This window comes from Apus apus, chromosome 1 (genome assembly GCF_020740795.1).
Source record: "Apus apus isolate bApuApu2 chromosome 1, bApuApu2.pri.cur, whole genome shotgun sequence".
NCBI classification, from domain to species: domain Eukaryota; kingdom Metazoa; phylum Chordata; class Aves; order Apodiformes; family Apodidae; genus Apus; species Apus apus.
This window is the reverse complement of record NC_067282.1, coordinates 57,971,933-57,999,151: the sequence shown is the minus strand read 5'-3', so window position 1 is coordinate 57,999,151 and position 27,219 is coordinate 57,971,933. Positions and strand designations below refer to the sequence as shown.

The window sequence follows — 27,219 nt, the reverse complement described above, 5'->3', positions numbered from 1 at the left end:
GCCTTCATCCTTTATGTTCAACCTCAAACTGGCACCTTCTCCTGGGCGGTATCCAAGTTTTCCTGTCACTGTTACATTAAGGTGTGTCTGTAAGTAAGATGAAGGTAATTTAGGAGGGACCAAACAGTAGGTTTATTTAAGCAAGAGACCCTTCTGGTAGGGGCCATGAGGTGGTGGGATCTCTGCTTTGGGTCTAAGTGGAGATCATCAGTGACTCATCACCCTAGTGGGAGAGTTAAGTCTGCTGCACTCTGTCTCTGCAAGCAGTGACATCTAAAAGGTGAAACAAATACTGGCAGTATTTACCCAGCTCCTGTGCTGGACCAGGGTCTTGCAAAACTTCTTTTGAGGGAGCAGCTTGGGGTTTATGGGCATTTGCCCTTCCAGCCCACTAACTGGAAGTCAGGCAGCTGTGTTCAGGCATTTTAGTGTGGGGGCAAAACCTGCCAGGATCTAGCTCCTGGAGTTTCATGTGCCATTTGTGATTTGCTATGACAAGGACAGACACAGTGACAGACCTCTCCAGCTACCACCCTTTGTGGACGTGGTGTTTCAGGGCCACAAAGGGAAGGAGACCCTGAAGGAGAGAGGGCTAGAGGGCTGTACCAAGGAGTCCCTTCAGGAAGAACATCAGCGAGAGTTGCACTGAGGAAACCCGTTGGAGGGGCCATGTGGTCCCCAGTGCCTCTCCCACCTCCTCCTCCTCAGGCAGGAGGAGGCAGAGTTGCTGCTGCTGCCAATGCGCCAGGATAGAGAGAACTCGGCGCGGGAGGAGATGACGCAAAAGGCAGAGCTCCCCCCAAAAAAGTGTTTCTCCAGGACGAAGATGGCGGCAACTTAGCCCAGGGGCCCAAGATGCCTGTGCCCATCGGGGGCCCCCAGCCAGGCAGTTCCGCCCCGTGCGCCCGGGGACACCGCGCCCGGCGGCAGCAGCAGCCGCAGCCGCAGCCCATTGTCACCAGCAGCGGCAGCGGCCCCGGCAGCCTCCTCCTCCTCTTCCTCTTCCTCCTCCTCCTCTTCAGCATCCTCGGCAGTGCTCCGGGAGCCCTGCAGCAGCGTCTCTCCAGTTAGAGCGGAGAGGGGAGAGGAGAAAGAGGAGACGGAGACAGCGGTGCAGGCATCTGTGCCACGGCTCGGGGCTGAGGAAGAGGAGCAGCGGCGGCGGCAAGGAGGAAGAGGAGGCGAGGAGTCCTCCCGGAGCCGTCCGTCGGCAGCGGGGGACGCGGCATGCAGCTGTCCAGGGGCAGCGGGCTTTTCTCTGGAGGGAGATGGGGAGCTGCAATCTGACCATGCCTGGGTGAGAGGGGGAAAGGACCCGCCGCGCAGCCCCGCCACCACCAACTATCACCACTACCACCACCATCTCCTCTCCCTCCTCCTCTCTCTGCGTTATTGCTCTTATCTTCTCCACGGCACTCCGCGTTGGATGGACTGGGGCTGCTTCGTGTGGTGAGACCAAGGCAGAGCCACCGGCGAAACCCAATAATATCTCAGAGGAAGAAAAAGAAGAAAGACAGAAAGAAAAAGAGAAAGAAGAAGGAGAAAGAGAGAGAGGGAGAGTGGAAGAGGGACCGAGCGAGGGAAAGAAGCGAAGGCAGGCAAGAAAATCCCCCCAATCTTTTAAGTCAATGCATATTGTGGTGACACTGGCAAAGCAGCCCTCACGGTGGAGTCGGCCAGGGCTGTGCGTTCCCAAAATATGACCAGGGGTGCTTGGATGTGCAGTCGGCAGTATGATGACGGCTTAAAAATCTGGTTCGCACCCCGGGAGAACGAGAAACCCTTCACGGATTCAGAGAGGGCTCAGAAATGGCGACTGTCCCTGGCATCGCTCTTGTTTTTCACAGTCCTGCTCTCTGATCACTTGTGGTTCTGCGCCGAGGCCAAATTCACGGGGACCGGAGAGAAGGAGCAGCCGCCGCCGGAGAAGCCGGAGCCCGCGGAGCCGGAGCTGCTGGCGGGCATGGGGGACCCGGCGCCCCCCGCGCCCCGGCTCCTCGCCCCCCCCTCGCCCTCCCTCCCGCCCTCCCCCGGCAGCAGCGGCGGCGGCAGCCGCGGCGGCCGTATCAACGGCACCGAGCCTCGGCACGGCAAAGCTGCTTTCCTGGGGAACTCCACCGCCAGGCCCCTGGAGACGTGCCCCCCCCCGAGCTCCTCGTCCGGGCAGTGCTTCAGCGTGGGGGACGCGGAGGCGTTGTGCCGGCGGCGGGGGGAACCGGGGCGGCCGCCGGGAGCTGGGCAGAGCCCGGCACCCGGCTGGGACCTGACGGATTTTTACCTTTCCTTTTGTAATTCCTACACACTTTGGGAGTTGTTCACCGGGTTGTCCAATCCGGACACTTTGAACTGCAGTCTGGATGTGGTGCTGAGTGGGGGAGGCTCCTGCAACCAGTGCGTCCAGGCTTACCAGCGCTACGACCAGCACGCTCAGGAGAAATACGAAGAGTTTGAGGTTATGCTCCAGAAATATTTACAGTCGGATGAGTACTCGGTGAAATCGTGTCCTGAGGATTGTAAGGTAGGAGCCCCTGCTGTGTTTCCTGTCCCTGGCTGGCGGGCTGGCGTGCCTCTCTCGTCTGTTGTGGCTGCCGTGGTCCGTGTTTTGGCTGCTTCGGTCTCTGCTCCTGGCGCCGGCCGCCGCGGTTTTTAGGGTGCAGTCGGAGCTGTGTAGGAAACCGGCGAGGAAGCCCCCGTTAGCGCATCGCTAAAAGGGAGGCAGAGCGAGGGGGAAGGTTGAGTACAAAAGAAATAAGAAGTCGTCCTCGGTGCTCTGGGAGTGCAGGGCTGGATTTCCCCCTCGTAATGAGTCTGCGATTGGCTCCGGCTCGGCTGCGGGCTTCCAGAGGGCTGGGATGCGGCTTGGAGGCAGGCAGCGAGCGACTGGGGCTGCATGCCAATGAGCGGGGCCCGGGACGGCAGCCGGGACCGGTGCCGCCCGAGGGTGCTGCCCTCCCTACCTGCGGGCCCTCCGGGGCGGGCCAGGGCTGGAGCCTGCGGGCCCGCGGCCAAAGCCCCGAGAGGAGCGGCGGGGCCGTGGCTCGGCCGGGGCGGCGTGTGGCCGCGGGGTTGGGGGGACAGGCGTCTCGTCTCACCGCGGGGTCTGGAGGCTGAGGGTGGGTTCCGTCGGGCGCTTGGCCCCGGGGGCTGCGGCGGTGCGGGGGGCTGCGGATCGGGGAGGCTGCCGGCTGTCTCCGGAGCCAGGAGCGGGACCTTGTCTCCAGGCGCTTTGCCGCAACCTGTGGAACTAGGAAGAGCTAGAGGAGAAGAGTGGATGCCAGCGGGCACCGCGGTGGCCCTTGGTTGGGGAGCGAAGGTGACAGCATTTCGATAAGCTGCGGCCGCTTTCTTTGCTGCCGCCTGTGACCTCTCAGAGAGATCCAGAGGTGTTTTCTTTTGCTTTGTTGGAAGGCAGGGTCCCACTTGGGCTCTGTGTAGTTGTTGTCTTCTCTCTACTTTTGCACAAGATTAGTTGGCCTAGCTCTCAAGATGGGAAAGGACAGAAGAAAGTTCTGTCCTTAGCACCTAAATTAACTAACGGTATGCTTTTTTTCCCCCACGTGAGTATTTGTTGAGAGCTGGGCCAGGTGAATGCTTTCTGCTCTAAAATGGATTGTTTCGACTACTGTAGCACTACATGAACCAAACTGAACCAAATCCTTCTTTAGTAGTGGATCACAACAGTGCATACAGATCACTGCCCTGAACTTAAGGCCTAACAATACATCCATGCTTTGTAACTTCAGCAGGGCTCTCTGAAATAATTTCATGGTAACAGCCCATGCCTAAAGACTCCCATTCACCAAGAAGTTAGTGTAATATATGCATATCTTTGCCACAAAAATAGATTCACAGTCACTCCAGAAGCTGACATGTCCTGTTGTCAAATTGGATAAAGTAGAAAAGTTGCTGTCTTTTTTTTTTTTTTTTTTTTTAAATCTTGTTAAACCTGATAAAAGTAGTCTCATCAGTAATTTTGACTCCACTGTTTCAAGTTTATGAACTATGTGTGTACACACTCATTTATGATATGATATGATATGATATGTACTCAGTTACTGGTCATGTACATGTATTTTGCTTCCAGAGTGAATTGGATAAATAAAAAACTTAAGTTGGTTAAGTAAAACGGGTATCTAATGTAAATAGGTGTCTACTGGTGTTAGGATATCTTTGCCATTTTAGTTACTCTCTAACTAGAAACAGACCTACTACTCTGTGCTGTGGAACAGTATCTACTTGCTTCAAGTGTGTTTTTTTTGTGTGTGTCACAGTTTAGTTTGACCAAACTTTACCACAAAGTGTGCAGTTTCTCTACAGCACATCAGGGTGTAAAAGGTGTTGAAGATGGAACAGAATAGCAAATGTATACTGCATGATGATTTCCCCTTCAGAGACTGAATAAGGAGAAATACTTGTCTAATGATGGGGGGAAAAGTTGCTGACATTAGAATGATTGCGTGAAACGTATGAATGAACTAGACAAACGCAGTGCCAAGGACCTGCAGTTCTTCGGTTGCTAGGGCCAGACGGTATTGCTCTATGCTTTGACAACGTGGCCAGCCAGTCTGTGTTAAAAATGAAGGGCAGAGGAAAAAGAAAAAGAAAAAAACAAACCAAAAACCCAAGCCAGGGGTGCACGGAGTGTTTCCTTTCCCTCCCTCCGGGGGGCCGGCGGGCGCGGGGCTGCGGGGCGGTTGCTGTCCAAGGTGCTTGACGGGCGGCGCCCGGGCCGGCGAGTGGCCGGTCTGCTGCTCCTGGCCCCGCTCCCGGCGCCTCTGGGAGCCTCTGGAGACTTTGGGTTCGCTCAGGTGGCTGAGAGGGACAAGCGTTTGGCGGGCTGGGAGCCGTGTGTGGTGGTGTTGCTTGGACGTGGTCTACTCTGGTCCGCTTTTACAGGTGAAACTAGAAACTCGTGGTGGATATTTGGTGACAATTGCAATACTCTGCTGGACTTTCTGGTGTTTTATACGTATTTCGTTTATAAAAGTCAATCAGGAAGTAGGTTTGTTTTGGTGGTTTTTGTGTAAGGAAATACTAATTTTTTGAACATTGCCCATCTAGATGATTGTTAGCTCAAGAATCATAACAGGAACTATCTAATGCTGCGTTTTAGTTTCACACCATTTGATTGGTTTATGTGGTGAGTTGTTTTTTGTTTCCTTTTAAACAAATGCTAAAAATACTGACTTTAGACAATAATAATGAGATAAAGCACTGGCTTAATACAACAAAAGGCTTGCTAAATAACCTATCTCTGTTTAAGACATCTTTAATATTCCGAGAGGGCTGCTTCATTCACAGAAAAAGAGAGCTTTGCATCCAGTTGACCAGTTATAGCTGATGACAAAATCAGTACAGTTTACACTGAATAACAATCAGCGTAAAACTTGCAATTGTGTATTACTTCCCCCTTCCCCAACTCTCTGCACCACTATCCTCCACCCACAACACCGTAAATTTCTCAGAGTAAAGAGTGAAAATCTTGGAATTTTCTTAGTCCAGTGAGTTATGCCTTTCAAGAAAGTACTATGACAAATAGTACATATCGAGATACTTTTGATGCATGAGTCTAAACCTCACTCCTTTTTCTGAAACGGGAAGAAAATGAACTTTATATTCCATTTTCAACTACATGTCTCCTTGTCTCTGAAGAGTATGTTCAATAAATTGCTTTGTATTAGAAGGTTGGCAGTCAGGAGTTGTATGGGTTATCAGTTCATATTTAGTTATTCCACATGGTGAGTTCTGGTTTTGGTTTTAACATCTAAGTATACTTGCTCCTTTTTTTTTTTTTTTTTTTGAAAGAATATGCTCCTGTAATTAAGGTCTTAGTATTAAACTTCTTACTGAGCTATGTCAGGATTTTTGAAAATTTTGTAGGAAATGCTGAGAATTTTGAACTCTAGAACATTTGGAAAATCAATATTTAGTTTTGATAGTATCGATGAACATGCGTATACTTTTTATATTGTTCCTATATCAGCAGGCTTTTAATGTCGTTTAGAAGTTCTTAATATCAGCGTTACCTCACTATAAATCCATCTTCAACTTACTTCTTGTAAAAAATATCCTTGGAGTCTGGTGACTTTATATATTGTTTTCTTGTCTTGGTAGTCACATACCAGCAGTGGCTAAACAAAAAATATAAGTAAGAGAAATAATTTAAAATACATATTAAACAAGGTGACATGAGTAAATTACTGTAGCTTTATTGAATCACTAAAGTAACAGAGTAACTGAGAATCTGGATCTACATCACTGTTTTCCTGTAAATTTAATTTAGATTTAAAAAGAAATTTATGAAATTTTGCTTTTGCAAAAATTATAAAGTAGTCCTTATATTTACAGAGATTGTTCCTGGAAATATCTATAGTTTCTTGGTTTCCAGAATGTCCTTTTTACATGCAGTGTGAGGCAGGACTGTACTCAAACAATTAACAAAGGACTGTTTTGGCTTGACGTTGGAAGACACAGTTCCTCATAATGACTTGTCAGCTTTCTATCAGGGGAAATACTAACGTACTCTTTCTTAAGACAGCAGGCAATAGCTCTGTGGAATAAAAGAAAATTCTGGCTACTTCTGGTTAAGAACTGGGTCAAATAACTAAGTAGGACACACAAACGTAAATGTTTTTGATTTTTTAAATTTTTTTTTTAGAGATAGGACTTATGTCTTTGCAAAAAGTATCAGAGGCCAAGACTTTGTTGGTAGATGTATTTATTAATGTTTGAACAGAATATCAGGTAGCATTTAATGACATAGGATTCTTTTACCCACTAAATTTCAGAGTTTAAAATGTGACCTTCTTTAGTGCTAGTTGAAGTGTGCAATTCAGGTAAGAGCATTATAGTTCAAATAACATTAAAATAATCTAATTTTCCTTCTAGAATACCAAAGGAGAAAAATAAAAAAATACCAAATTTGTTTACATCAACATTACTAAAAAGCAAACTTCAGCTGGTATCCTTGATGCTCAACGTGTACACATAGATTTTTTTTCTTTTTCTTTCTTTCCCCCCCCCCCCCAGGAATTAAATATCATGTAATAACTTCTGATTTGAGGTTTATGATAATGGTATCAGAAATATGTAAGATGTAAGAAAATAGCTGAATTATAATGCTACTTAGTTGAAAAGTATGCATATCAATAATGGGTTTAATCATCAAACATAGATAATATAATTGATAAGAATGTAGAGCTTGTGGTTTGTTTACTAGATTTATATTCTTTTTTAATCAAAGAACTGTTCAACTTCCTTTATTTGAGTAAGAGGGTGATTTAAAGTTATTTTAAACAATTAAAATCAGATTTGTTCTCATTTATCTGGAAATATCAGAGCTTCTATGAATCATGACTCTTCCAAGAACTTTTTCCTAAACAGCATATGTAGTCTAATTAGGTTTTGATTTAAACTCGCAGCTAAGCTGGCAGAAAAGAGCAGATGAGAAATATGAAACCAAAAGCTCAAGTGATAAAAGAACCCTTCTGTTACAAAAGGTCACATAGACCAGCATCTGCCATAAAGTTAGACATTTCAATTGTACATCTTAATCACACAATATTTATATTCTTTACAGGAGTGATATCTAAGCTAATCAGAAGAAACTCTTACAAATCAAACCTTCAGAAATCTGCACTGATGGTCAGCATCTAATACATATGGGAAACAATAAAAATTAATTACTGAACTGATGCCTTTTCAGAATGTGGTGACTTTTATATATTTATTTTAAAGCTCTTTTAAAAATTAATAATGTGCTACATTAAAAAGTCATGATACTTAAATATCTATTTAAAAGTGGTTTTTTAAGATTCTATTAAACTAATGTTACTCTATAACCTGATATTTGCACATACTATTTGTTCAGTTGATTTAAAAAAAACAAGTAGAAGTTGAATTATTTTTCAAAATGGATTTAAGGTAAATGTGTGGATAAATTTAGTATAACTATTCTTGTGATAGTTCACTGCTATATTAATATAAGGTGCAATACCAACTGTGCACTAATGGATTTAGTATTTTGGCCTAAAACCCTGATTCAGCAATCTGTTTCAGTCTCCTGTTTTGAGCTAGATGAAAGTCACTGCTCTCAGGGAAGGCTATGCATATGCTTAGAGTAATTCAGTTGCTTAAATGCTTTGTTGTATCAGGGTCAGCTCTCTGCACTCCTAAAAGAGCAGATTTCCCAGGGTGTTCTTTTCAGAAGTGAGTTCACTCCACCTAACTTTTCAAAAGTTTGCATCCAGTCGACCATCTAGATATACATCCCTTTATAATGTCCACGAATACTTCATACTTGATACAGAAAAAAAAGGAGATGACTAGCACAGAGTAGCTGAAGTGGATCCCACCCTAGTTCAGCCGTCACCACTTAGCAGTTCATGGTTTTAGCATCACGTGGCGAGGGACTTCATGGCTTTGCCCTCAATTGTACTTTGTTCCCTGGTTTGCTGTGCATCAAGCAGTACATGCCACAAGCACCTTGAAGGGAATGCGACAGTCTTACTCTTTCATTTTATATTCTTCAAGGAAAAGTAATCAAAATGCAAATTATAGTTCTATCACTTATCCTGCTTAAAAATAATTTGGTCTATACTTAGTAATTTATCACTTCAGTCTTTCACTAAGATCCGTAATGTTTTTAGATCTGTGAATTGCCTAAAAAGGAAAAAGTAACTTAGAACCTGAATTCTTAAATATTACTTTTTTATAAGTATCACTCATAAGACTCTAGAACACATAAAAATGAAATAAATAATCTGGGAAAAAAAATTAGTAAATCATCCAATATGGATGTCCACATCAAATATAAAAGTTCAGATTGTTTTTGTAATCAGTGGAGATATATAGGTAATTCTAGAGTCTGAGTTGGTTCATAGTTAAGTGGATGTCTAAAATAGATCAGATGAATTGTGCCCTCAAAGTACCTATTTTTTGTTCATTGTCTGTAAAGAGCACATACTGTCATTTTATGTCAGATACAAACACCTCTGCTGTCAACTTCTAAAGTTGTAGTAGGTGAATCCTAACAAAGTAATTTTGGTATAAAAAGTAAGTTTGGATGAAATTGTGTTCATATGCAAAATTTAACTGGGGGAAGGTTTGTAAGATCCTGCTTACTTGTGCTGTCCCACACCAACCTCGTGAAATCACAAGTCTCACTTCTCTGATAACTATGTTCTGTCACTGAAGAATGTGTGAGCTGTGCAGTCTGGTTCTTAAAGATGAGAATAGGAAAGGGCCTTGTATGACATAACGATATTTTTATCACTTTTTTAATAGAGGGGAGACCAAGAGCTTTTACATACTGCTTTTTTTTTCTGTTGTTACTTCTACTGAAAAACCATAGAATAACAACTGGTAGGTCATCCTTGTTAATAGCAATTTTTGCAGATAAATCTGCTACAGATTATTTCTTTTATTCTCCCTTCTTTCATTACAAGGAAGGTAGGTTTTTTGGGAGGGGATTCTATTTGTGTGACAATTTCTATACATTACACTGAGTTTCATTTTCTTCCCTTAAACCAAATCAGAGGGAACTCCCAAGCCTATCCAATCTCTCTCACTCAAGGCACATATTCTTAGACGTTTATGGCACTTTACTAAAATAACCATACTGTACTTTTCTATCTACTTTTCACTGTACTTTTCTCTTGTCAGAACTGTAGAGCAAACATTGCTAAGTGAGAGTGTGTGATAGTTTGGTTTACTTTACAGCATCAATCAGTTAGATGAATACAAATTTAGTGAGGCATTACTGGACATGTTCTGGCTCTGAGAGAGATTTAATTAACTTGAAGATATGTTAAAAAACCAAAACAAAACAGATGTATTTTTGAATTTGTGATCAGACCCAGTTTTCAAACAGGGCAGATATATGAACGACACAGATTGCTTGTTCAAACCATGCATGTTGAAGAGCTGTATCTAATAAGCTCGCAGTCCATAATGACAAAGAGAACAGGGGATTATGTAAACGGCTTTGAATTGAGATTGATCAACGCTTGGTAATCTCATGTCTTTCACTCAAACTGATGGACATGTCTTGAAAGCTGTGTTTGAAATAGCATTGTCCAAAAGCCTGTATGGGAGAAGCCAGCAGGACCCTTCAAAGAATAAAAAAACCCCAAAAGAATAAAAAAAGTAATTATTTTTGTATTTTAGAATGTGCAAGATATGTAGTTTTCAGGAGACATTTTGCAGGGAGAAAATGTGATATCTGAAATGCTATTTAAGTGCATGTTTAATTCTTGCTGATTTTCTGCATGTTAGATTAGATGTTGCCTTCAGTTTGCCTGAATGCTTAAGTAAATGCAGTCTTGGTCCTGTCAACACACTTCATCTCTGTAAAACATCATAATGAAGTATCTATTATATTTTAAAGACACTAGCAATCCAGAACCAAAGGATATTCTTTATTAAAAGGAAGGGGAAAAAACTGATTGTCTGTGATATTTAGAAAAGCAGGGCTTTTTTTCTTATTTTATTCATTCTTTTAGGAGAACAAGAGTGTTTCCAGAGTTTGTTGATTGATCATTTGCTGATCACTGCTCTGTGTTGGTTAGCTTACTCTCCTTATTTCAGTGAATAAATAATATGTGTATGTATTCTTTAAAAAAATGTTCTTACAAAAATGACATGTAAGTTTCCCATGGGTAATCTTAACATTGCCTTCATGTATTATATTTGTTGAAACTGGGTTTTTGTATAGACGAGCTTTAGGATAATAATAAAATTGTATTTATTCACAGTTGCAGGTAAAAATGCTTCAAAGCATTTCAAAGACTTGCAACTGACTTTTAAAAGATTATCACTTCATGGTGAAATCTGGTATAGCACATCTCACTTTAAAATAAATTATTTTAAAAATATGAGAAAACTGTATCTTTGAGTCTTAATGTATCATACCAAACTGATAAAAATACAATCGCATGTGCTACCTGTAATCTTTTTAATTAAAACCAGCTACAAACAATAAAAAATGTATGCTTTGGTAAAGATGAAAACCTACAGAAAGAAGTAAGTTCAAGAGAATACTTCAAGGGAAGTATTCCTTTAATATCTGTTTAGATTACTGAGCAGGTTTAGATTACTTAAGCAGGTTTCTGGTGGTTTTCCAGCGGGATGTGTCTGTACTGATTCCAGGCACGTTGAAGTCAGGCAAGTAGTGTAATCAGTGGAGAAAGGTCCGTGTTGTCAAGTCTTAATTCACTGACCTTTTCATTATTAAGTAAAGTTTTCTGAATGCATCTATTTTGGAATATTGCAAATTTTATACCCCATAAATACAAAAACATCCTTTCATGTTTTCCCTCTCATACTATGTTCAAACTGATAATACCACGGTACAGCGTTTTAAGATGTGACTGGACAGTTTTGATAATAAGAGGGTATTTATAGAACAGAACAAATACAGGACACCATAGCATGTGCAGTCAAGAACATGGAGGTTCTGCTCCTTCAACTACTCAGCTAAAGCAGGGCCAGAGCTGGGAGTATATGGGGATTAGATTTCACTGGCTTGAGGTTCTACACTGAATAAGAGGAAGCAAAACACAAATGTAGCCAAGGTCCCGTGGGATGGCTTTTAAAATTCTTCATGCATCCAGAGATGAGAGATGTTAATTTCCAGTCCTGTTCAGTCATGAAGTTAAAGTCTTCCTGTAAATATTTCTACACAGACCCTGCCGGGACTTGGACCACTGTTATGAAGAAGTAGGAGTTTCTGAACAAGGTACATGTGAAATATTGGACAAATTATTTTAAAAGCAGAGTTATATATTTTAATTTTTTTCCTTTTATGCTTTCTGATATAACAATCCTTGGGGAAATGACCCCTATTATAAGTTTAGTTAACAAGATAGTGTATCACTGGAGTTCAGGAAATGAGACTTCCTGTTTTATATCCCAATTCAGTTAGAAGTGCATTATAGTTTCTTTTGTCTCTATTTAAGCCTTATAAATGTTAAAGCTGAATATTATAAATATACATTTTTTTAGCAACCTCACTATATTAACAACATTAAATCATTACCGTAATGATAGCTTTTCAAAATTTAGCAGCTGAGATTGATTCTTGGGATGTGACCTGAGTAAATGTAATGCAAACCAAGCTCTGTATGGGAGACGTAAATTTAAAATATTGTTTTATTTTCATTTGTAAATATAGACCAATTTTCTTTAATCAGGAATCTGCAATGACATAAAGCAGCACTAACTCCATTGAAATCAATGGCTTAATTTAAATGTGATACAGTTTTGAGAGCAGGAGGCACATGATATACTATAAAACTCAAATATATGAAATCAAAGGGACAGATTTGACTGAGACTGGTAAGCTTTACAAACCCTGATACAAAAAAACAATATGCAAACTGCTTAAAATGCTCATTTCCTTGCCTTTGACTGACATTACTAATTTGTTATTGTTGTCAGATTAACGTTGGGTGTTTTTTTTTCTTTTTCCTTGTTGTTCTTGGTCTTCATCCCATTCTTGTATTCTACTGATTTTTCAGACACACTACAGAAAAATATTATGAGCTTAACTTGTTCAACTATCCAGGGATGGAAAAACCTTGAAGACAACAAAGCAGACTTAATTTGCCTTTTCCAACTAGCAGTGTAGGACGTCCACCATGGGTCAAAAGGACAGATACTGATCAGTAGTAGTGCTAGTTTAAATCCAGAGAAGTTGCTTTGAAGTTGCTGTAAAGACACTCTGTATTTACGCTGGTATAAATATAGTTAGGAATTAAGCATAAGTTGAAGAATTGATCAGATAATGAACGTTCTGCTATGTAGTGCTTTTCAACACTCACAAAAAAGGTAGTAATTTTAACAATGACTCATCTTAAATAAAAATTACAGGGTTTATACACACATATATATGCATATATGTGTTATATATATACATATATAGGTATATTTCGTAGAAGAGGTGCAACAAGGAACTTACACAAGCATCAGTTCCTGATATCGTATGCACACTAACCCTATTTTACATTGGGCTTCACAACTCCTTTGTAGAGACCCTCTGTGTGTTTGAACTGAAATTTGGATTGCTGGTTGGAACAAAACCTCCTAAAACTCCATGTATCTCTGCTACCTGATAGCAACAGATTTTGGAAGAAGTTACCTAAAATGTTCTATTTGCTTAATTGGGATATTTTAGAATATTTAACTTCTGCTTTTTTATTTGCAATATATATAATGAGTTTTTTTGTTTATGTGGATTTTATTTCAGGATCTTTTGATTGCTGTGATTATTTGGGAGATCAAAATTTTCTCACTCTTGTATCATTTGATTTTTATATTTTTTCTTGGATATTTTAAAGGACAGAATTATGTCAGCTTGTGCAACATAAGCATGAATTTCAGTGACTTTCCAATTATTTATTCAAAACTGTGTTGCAGTTTCTGGTCTACTTGTGGCTGTTTCTTTTTGAACACTGGACAAACATTCCTCCTTATATTTTGGCATGACTGTAAATATTTATAGCAAATTTTTTTTTTCATATTATTAATACAGGCCTGGTTTGAAGAGGGCTGATGTTTGAGGTGGAACAGATCTTTCCTTTTTTTAATAACTGTTTACAACTGCAAGAGGAGGAGATTATATGTTTTGCAGCTTGCAGGAAATACATCTCAGAATTTTACCAAAATTATTAGTGGCAGGGAAGATCTGGAGGCTCACAGGGGGGATAAGAGATATGTGAATATCCGTAGGCTCTTTTTGGGTGACTAAATTTGTGGCTCTGTGTACAGGATGGAAAATGAAACTTAAAGTATATCTAAATAAAGAGATGTTTAAAATAGAATCATATAGTGTTTTCAGTTGAAAGGGGCCTTAAAGACCACCTAGTTCCAACCCTCTGCCTTGGGCTGGGGCACCTCCCACTAGACCAGGTTCCTCAGAGCCCCATCCAACCTGACCTTGAACACTTTCAGGGAGGGAGCAGCCACAACTTCCCTGGGCAACCTGTGCTACTGTCTCACCACAGTAATAGAATAATTTGGTTATATGTTTGAAGGAGAAGAAAAAGACTTGAAATTGGTTTGTTTTCGGTTTGTGGGATTGTTTTTTGTTTGTGGGGTATTTTTTTGTTTGTGGGTTTGTTTGGTTTTGTTTGTTTGTGGGGGCTTTTTTGTTTGGTTGGTTTGGTTTTGTTTTGTTTTCCTGCAAATAATAGTGCTATTGAAGGGGTCAAATATCACAGTAATTCAGCAATGCAGAGGCCCCATAGCATGCAGTGTGTGATGAGATGCATGTGTTATATTCCTCAAAGGGCTGATCCTGCTTCAAATTCTCTTCATTTTCTGTCTTAGTAGGGTTAAAAGGCAACTGTTTGTTTCTTTCAGTCTGTACACACTTAGGCAGGCAGCTCACAAATCTCAAGTGCTTGAACTTAGTGCAGGCAGCTGCCCCGAGGCTGGGTCTACGTTAGCATTTTAGCTCAGGTCAGGAGTGTGCTTTTGAAACAAATCTCCCACTCACTCCTACTCCACATCTCACTTCATCATCATTCATGTCATGGAGCAATCTGGGAGCACAAACTGGATTGCTTTCTCCTGAAGGTAAGGGCAGAGGAATGCCTCAGAAGCACATGTAATGAGCTTCAGGCACTAAGCAACATGCAATCTACAGGGTTAGCTCGAAGTAAAATCTCTGAAACATAATGTAGATGCCAGGGTCTCAGCACTATTTCAGTCTACAGAGTGTTTCTACAGAGCTGCACTCCTTGTTAATATTCACATAGACATAGTTAGAGAGACTGAAATTCAATCCTCACTTGGAGATAATTCCCAAAGTATCTCAGCAATTTCTTCAGGACTGCAGCTAAAGACTGCAGTCTTGAAGAAAGTCAAGACTGAGCCGAGGCTCTGAAATGATTCATGGCTCTTGGCATGTATAATCATGGCACTAGTGAGCATTTATTATTTTATTATTTTATTTTATTTATATTTTATTTTTAATAGTTTTTTTCCCTCCATCTTCTGCTGGCATTCCTATGGAGGTGAAGCACAGCATTTGCTCTATGCCATTCTTGCAGCTGCCAAGACTGTATGCAGCAGAACCACTGCAGCTCTGCTACATTTTGGGCTCTCTGGGCTGCTGCTGTCCTTACTGTGGAATTTACAGCACCTTCCCAGCACACAGACATGAGGCTGAGCAGACCTTTCACTGCCTCTTTATGGCAACTCTTGAGTTTTTAGTTTCAGAACAGCGCAAAAATATCAAAGCAGTCATTACAAGGAAAAATTTGTGTAGGGAGGGTGGGAAATCAGCAGGAATGGAGCAAGTTTGACCTTCCTTCATAAAATACTGCCCTCTCTGATCTTCTAATTTGTTTTCTTCTTTCCTATTAGAAGAAAAAAGGATTATAGGACAGTGTTCAGACTGGATTTTAGGTAACTGCCAAACTGACAACCAGATATGCAGGAAAGCCTAAATAACTTTTTCTTTCTTAATTATTTCATAGTCTATATTATTGTGAAGACCTCAATTTATTTAGGTATTTCAACGTTGAGGGCAAAACTGTTACTATGCTATGGACTGATATTTTTCTTCACAGAGTAAAGCTTTTTTTTTGAAAGATTAAAAAAGTGCGGTGTAGTTCTTTAGAAAATATAACACTAGAAGAATACTGCCTTGCTGACAGAATAGTTGATGTTAGTATGGGCAACTAATATCTTTCCCATTTTTATTATTTGGGTTTTTTCATTGCAATGCTCCTAGTTATTTTAGGTGGTCTTTGCTTTTGAACCCTGAAAATTCATGGCATGTATTGAGTTGTTTGTAAGTGAGTTTACGGCACTTCTGGGAGGAAAATTACTTCTTATAGAAGTTGTGATCAACCCTGTTTCTGAAGTTCTGTGTTGCTGGATGTTTTTAGCCTTTGATAACCACTAGGAAACTTTCTTATTTTTCCCCAACTTGCAACTCCAGTGAGCCTAAAATAAGGCAAGAGAAGTTATTCACTGGGCCTAGCAAAAATGGATAAATAAATAATTTGCTGAAATAGTACCAGTGTATTTGACTGATTGAAACATCAGGGGGAGACCCACAGGTGATCAACTCTTACTTCACCACCAGATATGACCAAGCTGTCCAGGGAGACTGACTAGCAGAGTTGCAGAGGGCATTGTCCTGTCAGCAGGAAAAGCCATCAGCGTGGCAGGTAGCCAAAATTGCAGAAGTTTAATTTAGGTCATCATAAGAGTAGAGAGACAGCATATTTATATAAGGCTTAAATTGGATGTATCTCAGATTTTATTATGTTGCTTTATCCTAAAGCCTGAGTGAGCCATCACTGAAGAAACAGAAAACTGAAGAAAGTGTATTTTCAGTTAGCAGAATATAGAAACTGACATACTGCACTGCTCAGTGATCTGCTTGGTGTCGTGTCCTATCTCTGAGCATAAGCTTGGGAGGTAAAATGAATGCTACACCACACAGTTAGAAAATCACTAGTTTGCAAAGTTTCTTTTTAATTCATACTAGGCAGTAGTTAGTTTATAGTGCTTATAAGTCAAAATACTTTTCCATATACTTTTTTATTAGTATAATGTCATACACAAAGGGGTACATTGTTGTTAGAAATACTTTTAATTTTCAAAGAAACTTGAAGTGGTATTCAAAATCCTAATTTTCTGTATATGTGCGGCAGAACCATCAAAATGTCATTAAAAAATTGTGTTTATTATGTTTCATGCAGTAGTTCTGTTGGTTCTTTGTAATCATTAAGGTAGGGTTTCTGATTCTATATTTATCACTGAATTTTTGTATAGTTCCTATAGTTTTTTTGTGGGTTTTTTTTTTTTTTTTTAATATCTAGTGACAAGCTCTTGAATTACAGTGGACACTAGGGCAAAAGGAGAGGTCTATATTTATGTAAATTATATTAAAGTATATTACAGCCAAACTAGAAACAAAAATAATAAAAAATATAATTCTGAATGTATTTAGATGCTAATTGAGGGATTTGCTGCTTATACACCCCTTGCATATAAAGACATTAGGCCATATTAATGGCTACTGACTGATAAAGTCATTTAAGTGTAGTCCTGCATGACAGAAGGATTTTGTTTCTGTATTGTACACATAAATTAGAAGAACACCTGTACATTGACCATGATATAAGAGTTTCTCTGCAGCTGCAACACATTACAATGTAGGTTTTTACCTGTGATTCCTGGCAAAAGGACTCATGCATTAATTTGTTGCTAGTAGCAGTTTCTCATAGTTTCACATGTTGGGGTTTACCTACTTGAACATTCTAAAAGACATGGGTACACAGCTTGCTGTGCTATGTTGCAGTCAGGGTTGTGGTAATCACATTTCCAATTCCTGCCCACCAATGGCAAAGACGACAATTTAAATATTTTTTTTTTTAGGATATAGCTATTCTTTTCCCTTTGTTGTTCACTCCCACCTAGCCATTTCTCTTTTCCCCCTCTGCAAACTGTCTACCAAAACTAACCTCTGCTGATATGGTTGACTGTGGATATAGTAATATGCTGTACTAAGAAGGACAATCTTCTCAAAATGGAAATGAAATATGGGTATCCACGACAGCAGACTTGCAACTAAAAAGTGTAATTTATAGTGCATAGAAGTTGCGATAAGAGTAAGGTGTGTGCTTGTGAAGCAGAAAAGGGTAACAGTAGAGGTAGCTTGACTTTTTGTTTATTGTTTGTGTTGGTTTGATTCTGGCTTGCTGTAAAGAACAGAGCACTTTACTGTGAAGGACTTTTATGTATAAATCCACACAAAATTGAAGGTGTTCATGAAAATGGTATTACTTTTGGTGGCATCAACTATGGAGTTCCATCTGCTTGGTTTACATGAAAAATAATAAATATTTTTCTGTTTTAAATTAGCAATTTTCTGTTTTGTTGAATTCTTAGTTTATCTTATGGAGACAGATAAGTCATTACGTAATTTACTGTATTTGTGATTTACCTTTACTTACTCATGTCTTTGTAGCCTCTTTATTTATGAGGCTTCTCCCCTAAAAGGATAAATAAATCTTAGCCTTCATAATCTCTATACCAGATTACTTCATAATCTTTTTCCTTATCATAGTGGTTGGTCCAAGAAGTGTATTTCACTGATCTGAGATGTTTTTTTCTCCCCTTCAGTGGTCATACTGAGTTTTTCATTCTAGACAAAGTATTTAATATGGTTCTTTCTAGTATGCATCTATTAGGCTTGGCAGTGCTGGATTCCATCTGCTATTGTTTCTCCTTTCACTGAGCTCTTTTAAGCAACCCAAAAGCTCCTTGGCCTGATTTGGCCTTGATTAATCTACAACTTGTTGTGTCACTTGTAAACATTATTATCTTATTTTTAGTCCCATTTCCAGATGATTAATAAATAGATAAAACACTCTTATCCCTAGTAAAGAATTGAAGGGACACCCTGCTGTTAACCTTTAGCCACATGGAGCAGTGACCATTAATAACTGTATTCTGCTTTCGCATTTTCCTTTTTGTAGTTGATTTCTAATCAATGACAATGCTTTATTTCTCACCCTGTCAGTACTTAGTTTTTCTAATAGCTTTTTGTGGGAAGTGTTCTCAAATGCTCTCTGAAAGTTTAGAAAACTTGTATCAGCCAGTTCTCTCTTATCTGCTATTTATTAACATGTCAAAGGAGTTCTAATAGGTTAAGGAGATGTACAAGGCATTAAGGCTTCTAACTTTAATCCAGATGTTTAAAACTTTCATTTTTAAGTGCTACTTCAGCTAGTGTATTTATTCAGTAATATATGTGTGGAGCTGTTGGAACTCTTCCTCGGTTTCTCTCAGTTGTATGGAGATGACTGCTCTCCTGTGTGATTCAGCATACAGACTGATTTAAATGTGAGACTGCATAAGTGGGGATCTTTGGGACCCTTGAATAAAGAATATCCCATTCTTGAGATACACTGTTCTTTTATTTATTGATTTGTTCTAGATATCTTTTGATATCTGAGTTGTCAAAAGCTCCTTATCTGTAATTGAAAAGGCTGGTATCCCCTCAGTGCCTTCTGAGACAAAAAAGTGATGCAAAAATAGTTTGCTTTCTCTTCTATGTTCTTATATTGTTTGTTTTCTCCTTTAACTTCTTGAGAGGTTAATCTCTCTTGCAAGAGCTGTATTTTTTACACCTACTTACTCCATATTTAGCCACCCCAGTTCCCTATTAAGATGTGCCTGTCACTATTTATGCATCTTGAAGACCATAAATGTCCTGTGCTTGGTACACTGGGAAGTCCACAACTGGCTTTTACATGTTACACTCCCAAAAGTAGCCAGGGTATTACTTGTTCAATGATCTGATTGGGTTGAAATCTTATTTATTAGTTTCATGTATTTATTTATTTATTTCTTCTCTGTACCACTTGGAAGGCAGAGTAACATCTTTTTCTGAAAGAAAGGGTGTGAAAATGGAGCAATGTGTGGTGGGTCATGCAATAGGGTCATAGCTGGAAAGAGAACAACAGGGTAAACTTACATTCTGATGAGAAATCCAGGACCAGACAGATGCCTGGAGATTTTTAATGAGATACTCTTTCCAAGTAGCCTTTTTTCTAAGTCTTTTCCTGCCTGGATGAGTTGCAGCACCTATCTACACAGTTACCTCATTTTCTGAGATGCTGCTTTTTAAAAGCACTGTAATATGCATTATTTCTGAACCTATTCATTCAAAGAAAAAAAAACATTTTAAAAAAAACGCTTCCCCTGGAAAAAAAAAAAAATCACAGACTGGGAGATGCCTTTCCCCATAACTTATGTAATTACTAAATAACTGGAGAACTTAGTCAAGATGTCAGGAATTTGCTGGTGTACATTCAGTGTCCTCCACAGGTTGAAGCTATTCAAAGGCAGTTGAATATAATGAAACAGTAGTGGTAGCATCAACTGGTAGCCAATGGGTTTTGGATGAGAATTGTTTAATCTTCAAATGTGGGTTTTTATTTTTTGTTTTATTTTTTTATTTTTTGTTTTCTTTCCATATTTGTAAAGTTGGAGTTAGATTTTGCTGGAAACTATTTTTCATATGACTACTACTAGTAATAATTCTCAAATTATTTTTGTATAAAATCTCCAATCACATCTATAGAATTATTTTTTGATCACATATGTCTCAGATGGCTCTTTTGCTCAAACAAAGCTCTTTTGCTGCTGCTGCAAAAGACCTTTCATTGTCTGAGCAAAGAAAGGTGCTTTTATGCTACAAGAAATGTGAAGTAACTACTCAAACTCTTCAGCTACCCTATTAAATTACTTTAGGCTTCAGAGAGAGCAATAGTGGAACAGCTAGCCTGTTGAAGGAATTCTCATCTGAGCATAACTACCTCAAGATATGCACTCCAGGGAATGTTTTAAACCATTAAATGTTACAAGTTTAGAAACTTTACCAAAGTTATATATATATGCAGCAAAAGACCCAGAGTAACTTTTGTCTCAGTAATAGCTTCTTTTGGGTCTTTCAGCACACAAGGGCCCAGAACAAGCATCAAAACATGCTCAGTGGTTAGAGGGTACATTTTATTTCCCTCTAGGGATGTTTTACAGTGATTAAAATAGTATCCCTTCTCAATTCTACTCTCAGAAGCATCCAAGTAGGAAGTACTTAGGAGGATATGCTCAGGAAGCAGTGTCCAATGGAAATAAAGAGAAATGACCTGGTTTCATAGGAGCTAGGCACTCTTATCCTGAGTTAGGATACAAATTAGGAACTAATTTTTATCACGTGAAAAAAGTTAACACAGGAAGAAGTGCTTTTTAATGCACAGAAGAGAGATCAGTGTACTTGGGAGGAAACATTATCATCCTTTTGGAATACAGATTACTAAAATGAAGCAGACTACGAAAGATTTATTTAGAATTTTTGATGTTACTTACCAATAATTTTGGATACTTCTATAAGATCTTCTATAAGAACTTACTTATAAAGAGTAAAGTAGTCTATAGTAATATTAAAGGGTGTTGTTGTTTTCTTTGTTGTGGAGCTTGTTCTTTTGTTTCTTTGTTTGTTTTTTATGTACAGCACAAATAGATGATGAAGACAGCCCACAGAAAAATCATTGTCTTTACTAGTGGCTAATTCACAGATGTTGCTGCTACACTGAACTTAAAATTCACAGCTGGGTGCAATGCTTGCCTCTTTTTACATGAAAAAGAACACACTGTGTGTAGACTGGTGGGAGATGAGGTCTCTAGATAGAAGAGAAATCCAGACAGTTTGGTGTGCAGCTCCCTTTAACATCAAGCTAAGCTGCTTGGCTGACTTAGTAGTAGGAACTTTGTGCTTGTAAACAACTCACTTTAAGTTGACTTCATATCAGGTTTTGCATTCTGTTTGGATGTGATCAGTTGTACATGCAGGAGCTAGGGGCTTTGTTGTAAAGTATTTCTGCTTTCTGTTTAGCTAGCAAAAGTTGACTGATGGGTATTATAGTAAAAAGTTAATTTCATTTGATTTGCCTTCCTGGTTAAGGGATAGATGAAAAAATCATTTTTGCACTCACTGTGTAAAATAGTGACAATAAAAACCCTTTGGCAAAATGATTCTTTACATACTACTTTTCACAGACCTACTGAATCTCAAAAGTTTTATCATATGGTTTGCCTTCTCAGGAACAAGTTTTATATTGTTTCCTTCACTTCTATAATGAGAAAAATATCCACTTAACATCTACCTTGTTATGTCATGTTAATGACAATTGTCTTCACAGAATCACAGAATCATCAGAGCTGGAAGGGACCACTAGAGATCATTTAATGCATCCCCCCATCCCCTGGCTAAATCTTGATGGCATAGAGCACATTACACAGGACTGCATCAAGATGGGTTTTGGATATCTTCAGAGAAGGGGACTCCACAATCTCTCTTGAGTAGCCTGTTCCTGTGCTTTGTCACCCCCACAGTAAGCACATTTTTCCTCTTACCCAGATGTCTTCCAAAAGCCTATCACAGGCAAGGTGAGCCCAAAAGTTTTGAGGTAATATTTCAATCAATAGAAGTCATCCTTCTAAAATGTACCCACAAAGACTGTCTCTTTTTTCCCTGTTCTACTTCTAATAGTCAAGACCATGAGAAGAATAGTTGCTTGCCAGGACTACTGTCATCTTACAGAAGCTTGCTCTTCAATGACTGAAAGAGAATACATCACACATAGAGACAGCAAGGGTACTTTCCATACTGCTGTCTTTTGAGACAGATGCAGCTCTTACTGTTTCCTTGTAGGTGACTGCAGCATTACAGGTAAGATCCTCCGGAGCAAGCTACAGGATATGGGCATTTATCAATCCATGCATCATTCCTCAGGAAAGCAATCCACTGGCTTAAAATAATCCCTTGTGGTTTCCCACCATAAACCCCAATATTTTTTGCTTTGTCCAGCCCAGCTGTAAGATGTTTCAATGTACAAGATGTTCCCGTGTGCTGGCAGTCACTAGCAGCCAAAGCAGTTCCTTGAGATCATATGCAACAAGAACAGAATAGCAGCAGCTCATAGTTCTGCTGGGGGCTGGTGCTAAAATCAAGCTCCAAAAGACAGTATTTTGAGAATGAATGTTGAAGAAAAGGGTTAATTCACATTTTTGAGCAGAATAACTGTTTTCTGTACATACCACCTACATTTCTAAGTTGGGTTTCTGGTAAATCAACACAAACAGCATTGAAAGAATAAGATAAGCTCACTGTGTCCAGAAGCAAAGTTGGTTTGGTCTCCCTAGGGAATGGTGGTTTGGGAAAAATATCTGCCTGATGTTAATACAGGGTTTTTTGGGTTTTTGGGCAGGGAATTTTTTTTTTTTTTGTGGTTTTATGTGGGAGTTTTTTTTGTTGTGTTTTTTTTTGTTTTGTTTGTTGGGGTTTTTTTGTCTGTTGTTGTTATTGTTTGGTTGGTTGGTTTGTTTTTTGTTGTTGTTGTTGTTTTTACAAATGGAAGCTTATATGTTTTCATGCATCTTTCAACTTCTAATATCCATAAGCTGTACTGCACCTGAGGACATTAAAAGTGTGTCTGTATTGAGCAACTGCATAAACATTCAGAATTCAATGCACATTAAAATTGCAATGTCATGAAATGTCTTCTGTCTTCTTGATTCAGGGGATCTCAGATCTAGGGGATTAAGTGTGTTCATTTCAGCCTTTATGAAGTTTAGTGAGTGTCTATTATTTTTTTAGCTTTACATTAACCAATAGAGAATTATTTCCCAGACCAGTCTTCTCTAAAAAGAAAAATAGTTTGCTTAGAGAGAAAGATTATCTTTATTTTCGAGGCACCAATTGCATGCTGACCGGAAAAGTAAAGAGCACCTTCTCAAAGATTAGATTTTCTGTATTATAGTGAAGAGATTTACCTGGATACGAGTGATGTTCTCTGTCTGTAGTTTGTGTTTTAGGCTACTACTACATGCTTTACGATGGTCATTGGCTGTTATTCATTTAGGAAAAACATAAAAAGACCTATGTTTTCTTAATGTAAAAGAGTAGTAAGGCAGTGTCCTTTTGAAAGGTCTGATTGCTGTAAAACATAAGAATACAAGTGTTGTCAATTAAATCACTTTTGAATTCCACTTATGAATGGGATTTACAAGAAAATAATGTGTTCCTTCAGTACCTAGCACTTCAGCCTGAGAGATGCTGATCACTCATGGAGCAAATAGATTTGCTAACATGAAAGTGGGTCGAAGAACTGGCCTTTAGTAAGAGATTTGCAAATGACCTGTTTTTTGATACTGAATTTTGTTCTGAAGTGGGATTTTTCCAAGCTGACCTTCACAATTGTATTCCAGCTATGTATTGATCCAGGAGCTGAAGATGGCCTAGTAAAAAAAAAAAAAAAAGAAAAAAAAAGAAAAAAGAAGAATGTGCATGAATTATATTTTTATTTTTGTCTCACTGTTGGAGAGCTAGATCATGACCTCTGCGTAAAGTCTGAATAAACAGGCTCTGAGTGAAGTTTTTGTAGGACTTGAAGTGATTGAAAAAAATAAAAAAAATAAAAAATCCCCTTATGGGTTGCAGAACGCTTGGGATGTAATTAGTTTTAGCAACTTCTACTGTCCAAAAGTTAAATTGTCTAGTTAAGCAGGTTAACTTTGCTCCCACATAGTTAATAGGGAGAAAACAGCTTATTCTTTTCTCTAAGTAGGCATTTAAAATAGATGTATGGAATTAACCACTGGAGTTACTGCACTCTCTCCATTTATTAGAGAGAGATTCATCAGCTCTAACTTTAGTGCCTGAAAATTAGATTTCAAAGTCTTAGCTAAACTGAGTATATATGAAATGGGGAAAATAGCATTTCCAAAGAGTCATCCATCATCTATCTTCCTCTAGCATAGGCGTTTGTGACATGGCAAGTAAATCTATGAAGGGAGCTTTGTGTGACAGACATCTAAAAAACATGTCAGGTTAGACTAGATGTTAAAATTAAATGAGATTAATCTCTCTCTGGTTACTCGGACAGCAAGTTAGCCACAGTAGCTGCAGATCAGATGATTCTGCTCTTGGAGGAAAGTAGGGCTATGAATCCATCATGTTGTAGATGTGCTGATTTCCCAGTGCCTTTTATCCTGATTTTGTGTGTTACAAGCAAAGCTATATGGTACTTCAAAATATGTAAATATGTTTGTGAAGTGCCTCTGCAGGATGTCGCTGTATCAGAGCCTTCTGCACAGTGGAGGCTCTTGAGTGCTGTGCCTTTGGAGGCTTTCCACAGACATTCTGCAGGCTTAGGCATCTGAAGGAGGTGGGGTTATTGTTTGCAACCAAACTTTATGAAAAGAAAGTACTACATTTCCTAAGTGTCATGGGATATAGCTTCAAATTATTTTCCATGTGAAAGGAAGGATTAGGGCATCTAATGAACTGGATCACTCAAGATGTTCTTATTAGCAAATGATGTTGTTCTGCATAATATTCTTTGCGCTTCTCTACCACCCAGTGATTTCCTTGTAGCCCGCACTTAAAAACTAGCTTATCTGTAGCAGCACTCTGGATTTCAGTATTACTTTTTTGGGGGGAAATCCTACTACAAATGAGTCACTGCTGCCTAGTTTGACTGCAAACCTATTTCTCTAGGCTTTTGTTTCATGAGTAAATTGCTGCAGTCTCAAGTAGAATGCAGATGTGCATGGTGTCAGCTGCTATACCCTAACTGTCTCTATGGATGTGCTTCTATTCTGACAGTTGTGAGAGCAGCTCAACACTAATTATTCTCCCCAAGTTGTTGGTATTGTTAAGCAAACATATGGGGATACTGGAAGCTATATTAAGAGGTGACTTTTTCCCCTCTTCTCCACTTCCACAATCCATCTTTCATCCAGGGTTACCCATAGAAAAGTGTGGGGAACAGAAAGACAGAACAAACATTTCTGTAACAGTCAATTGTGGAAGAAGAGTGGTTTAAAATTTGAAATGTAACACTGGAATGGGGAACCCCAAATAGAAGGTAGACCTTTAACAGTGAACTTAAGATCTTCTATCTACCTACCCTTTCTTACCAAGGCAACTGTAATAAGTTGGTTATCTGCAACAGTAATCTGGTGATCATAAAAGCGTATTTTATCAGCTGTTTTCTAAAGCTTCAGTTCTGGACTTGATATTTTTATTTTCAGTCTCCATACTCCTTCCATGAACATACCATCATCCCTCTGGGGACTATTATAGTTGAAGCCCAAAGTGAGGAAGGAACAGAGACTAGGAGTTTAGCTACCCCTCTGAATTAAAAATAAGTATGCTTCTGAAAAGCATACAGTGAGCCAAAATTTGTAAAGGTTGTGAAAATTTGCTAAAATTCCATGACTTTTATTTACCTGTTGTTTTTGGTTTTATTTACTTTGGAACAGTCTCCGGGTGGTTTCTGTGTTTCTTTAACAATATTTTTTGTCCTTTTCTGAATGGTCCATGCCGTACCTGTTTATGGCTTACCATTTGGGCCATCTGACTTTTGCCTGAGTGATAGTCTTTCCCTTACTGAGACTTACATAGTATTTTGTCCTATCAAATGGATGTTAAATTTCAGCATATGGTAAGGGAAAATATAAGGCATAATTGGGCATAATTTTGGCATAAAGGGGAATTAGAGACCACTGAAAAGGTGGTCACTGTTGCTACATACTCTAGGTGAAAAAGAGTAAGGAGTGAAAAGAATTTACATACTGGAAGAGGAAAGAAAAGGAGTAACAATTTTTAATTAATTAATTAATTGATTGATTCATACACTGAGATGTACCATGTAGTGTAGGTGGTGGTGGTATTGCGGTGCTTGGGAAACACCTGATGGACTTAAGGAGATGTTTATGTCCATGTTGACACATTTGTATACATTTATACCAGTGGCTTTGCTATTAAACTTCTGGGTACATCTTTGATATAGGCAGGTGTGGTAGAGAAGGACATGGGAGAAATAAAAGTAAGTCTTTATGTGTTGCCAGGCTGGAGGAAATTGAAGGCAGCCTTCACATCTCCCAGCCACAATTTGAAAATCAGGTATGAGTTTTATACTATCTATAGTAATTTTATCCAGATCAAGCAATTTTCACAATCAACTAGGTAAGCCTCTGTCTTCAAAGAGATAATGAAACACTTGAACCAACACAATGTTGTGGTTATACGGCTTTTAGAAATGGAAAAGGCAACATAAATATGAATATCTGAAAAAAATAGTAGATTGCATTATGAAACTTTCAGAGCAACACTATACTGTTGATTAAAATAACTAGTAACGGCAGCATTGAGTATTGTAGCATTATACAGAACACAAAGAATGGACTTCCCATTTGAAAGAAAAGCTGGAATGAGTTTCGAATAGAAAAATCATGTTCTCTCAGAAGTGAAGAAAAGCTTAAATGTTATATGCTTAAATCTCAAAGTTTACGCATTGTCATTTAAATTTCTGCACTGAGTTTTGAGCAGAAACAGGATCTCTGCTCTTGAGTTCTGAGGAGAAAGAGCATTAGCCACAGGGTATTTTTTTTTTTATTCTGGGAAAACATTGCAGAATGCAGAGTGTTCAGAAGTACTATGTTCCAAGTAAGTTTTCTTTGTACGAATGAAATAAAGAAGTTACAGAGAACTCCACAGTCTGGCTTTGAAGATAAGCTTTAATCTGAACCAGCCATAAACAAATGTTGCTACTTGACGTCTGTGAACACAGCATATGAAATTATTAACTTGTGTTACAAGAGCATTTATGGATTCTTCTTCAGTAC

General features: G+C 39.2%; 1 protein-coding gene across 1 annotated transcript in view; it reads left to right on the top strand.

Annotated features, from left to right (window-relative positions):
* Positions 1-1,681: 1,681 nt before the first annotated feature.
* The window catches only part of NALF1 (NALCN channel auxiliary factor 1), a 468,063-nt gene continuing 442,525 nt past the window's right edge, over positions 1,682-27,219 (top strand). Inside the window, exon 1 of the mRNA XM_051619734.1 lies at positions 1,682-2,518. Within this exon, the coding sequence (XP_051475694.1) occupies positions 1,700-2,518 (819 nt within the window). The 5' untranslated portion in view covers positions 1,682-1,699. The remainder of the gene's footprint in view (positions 2,519-27,219) is intronic.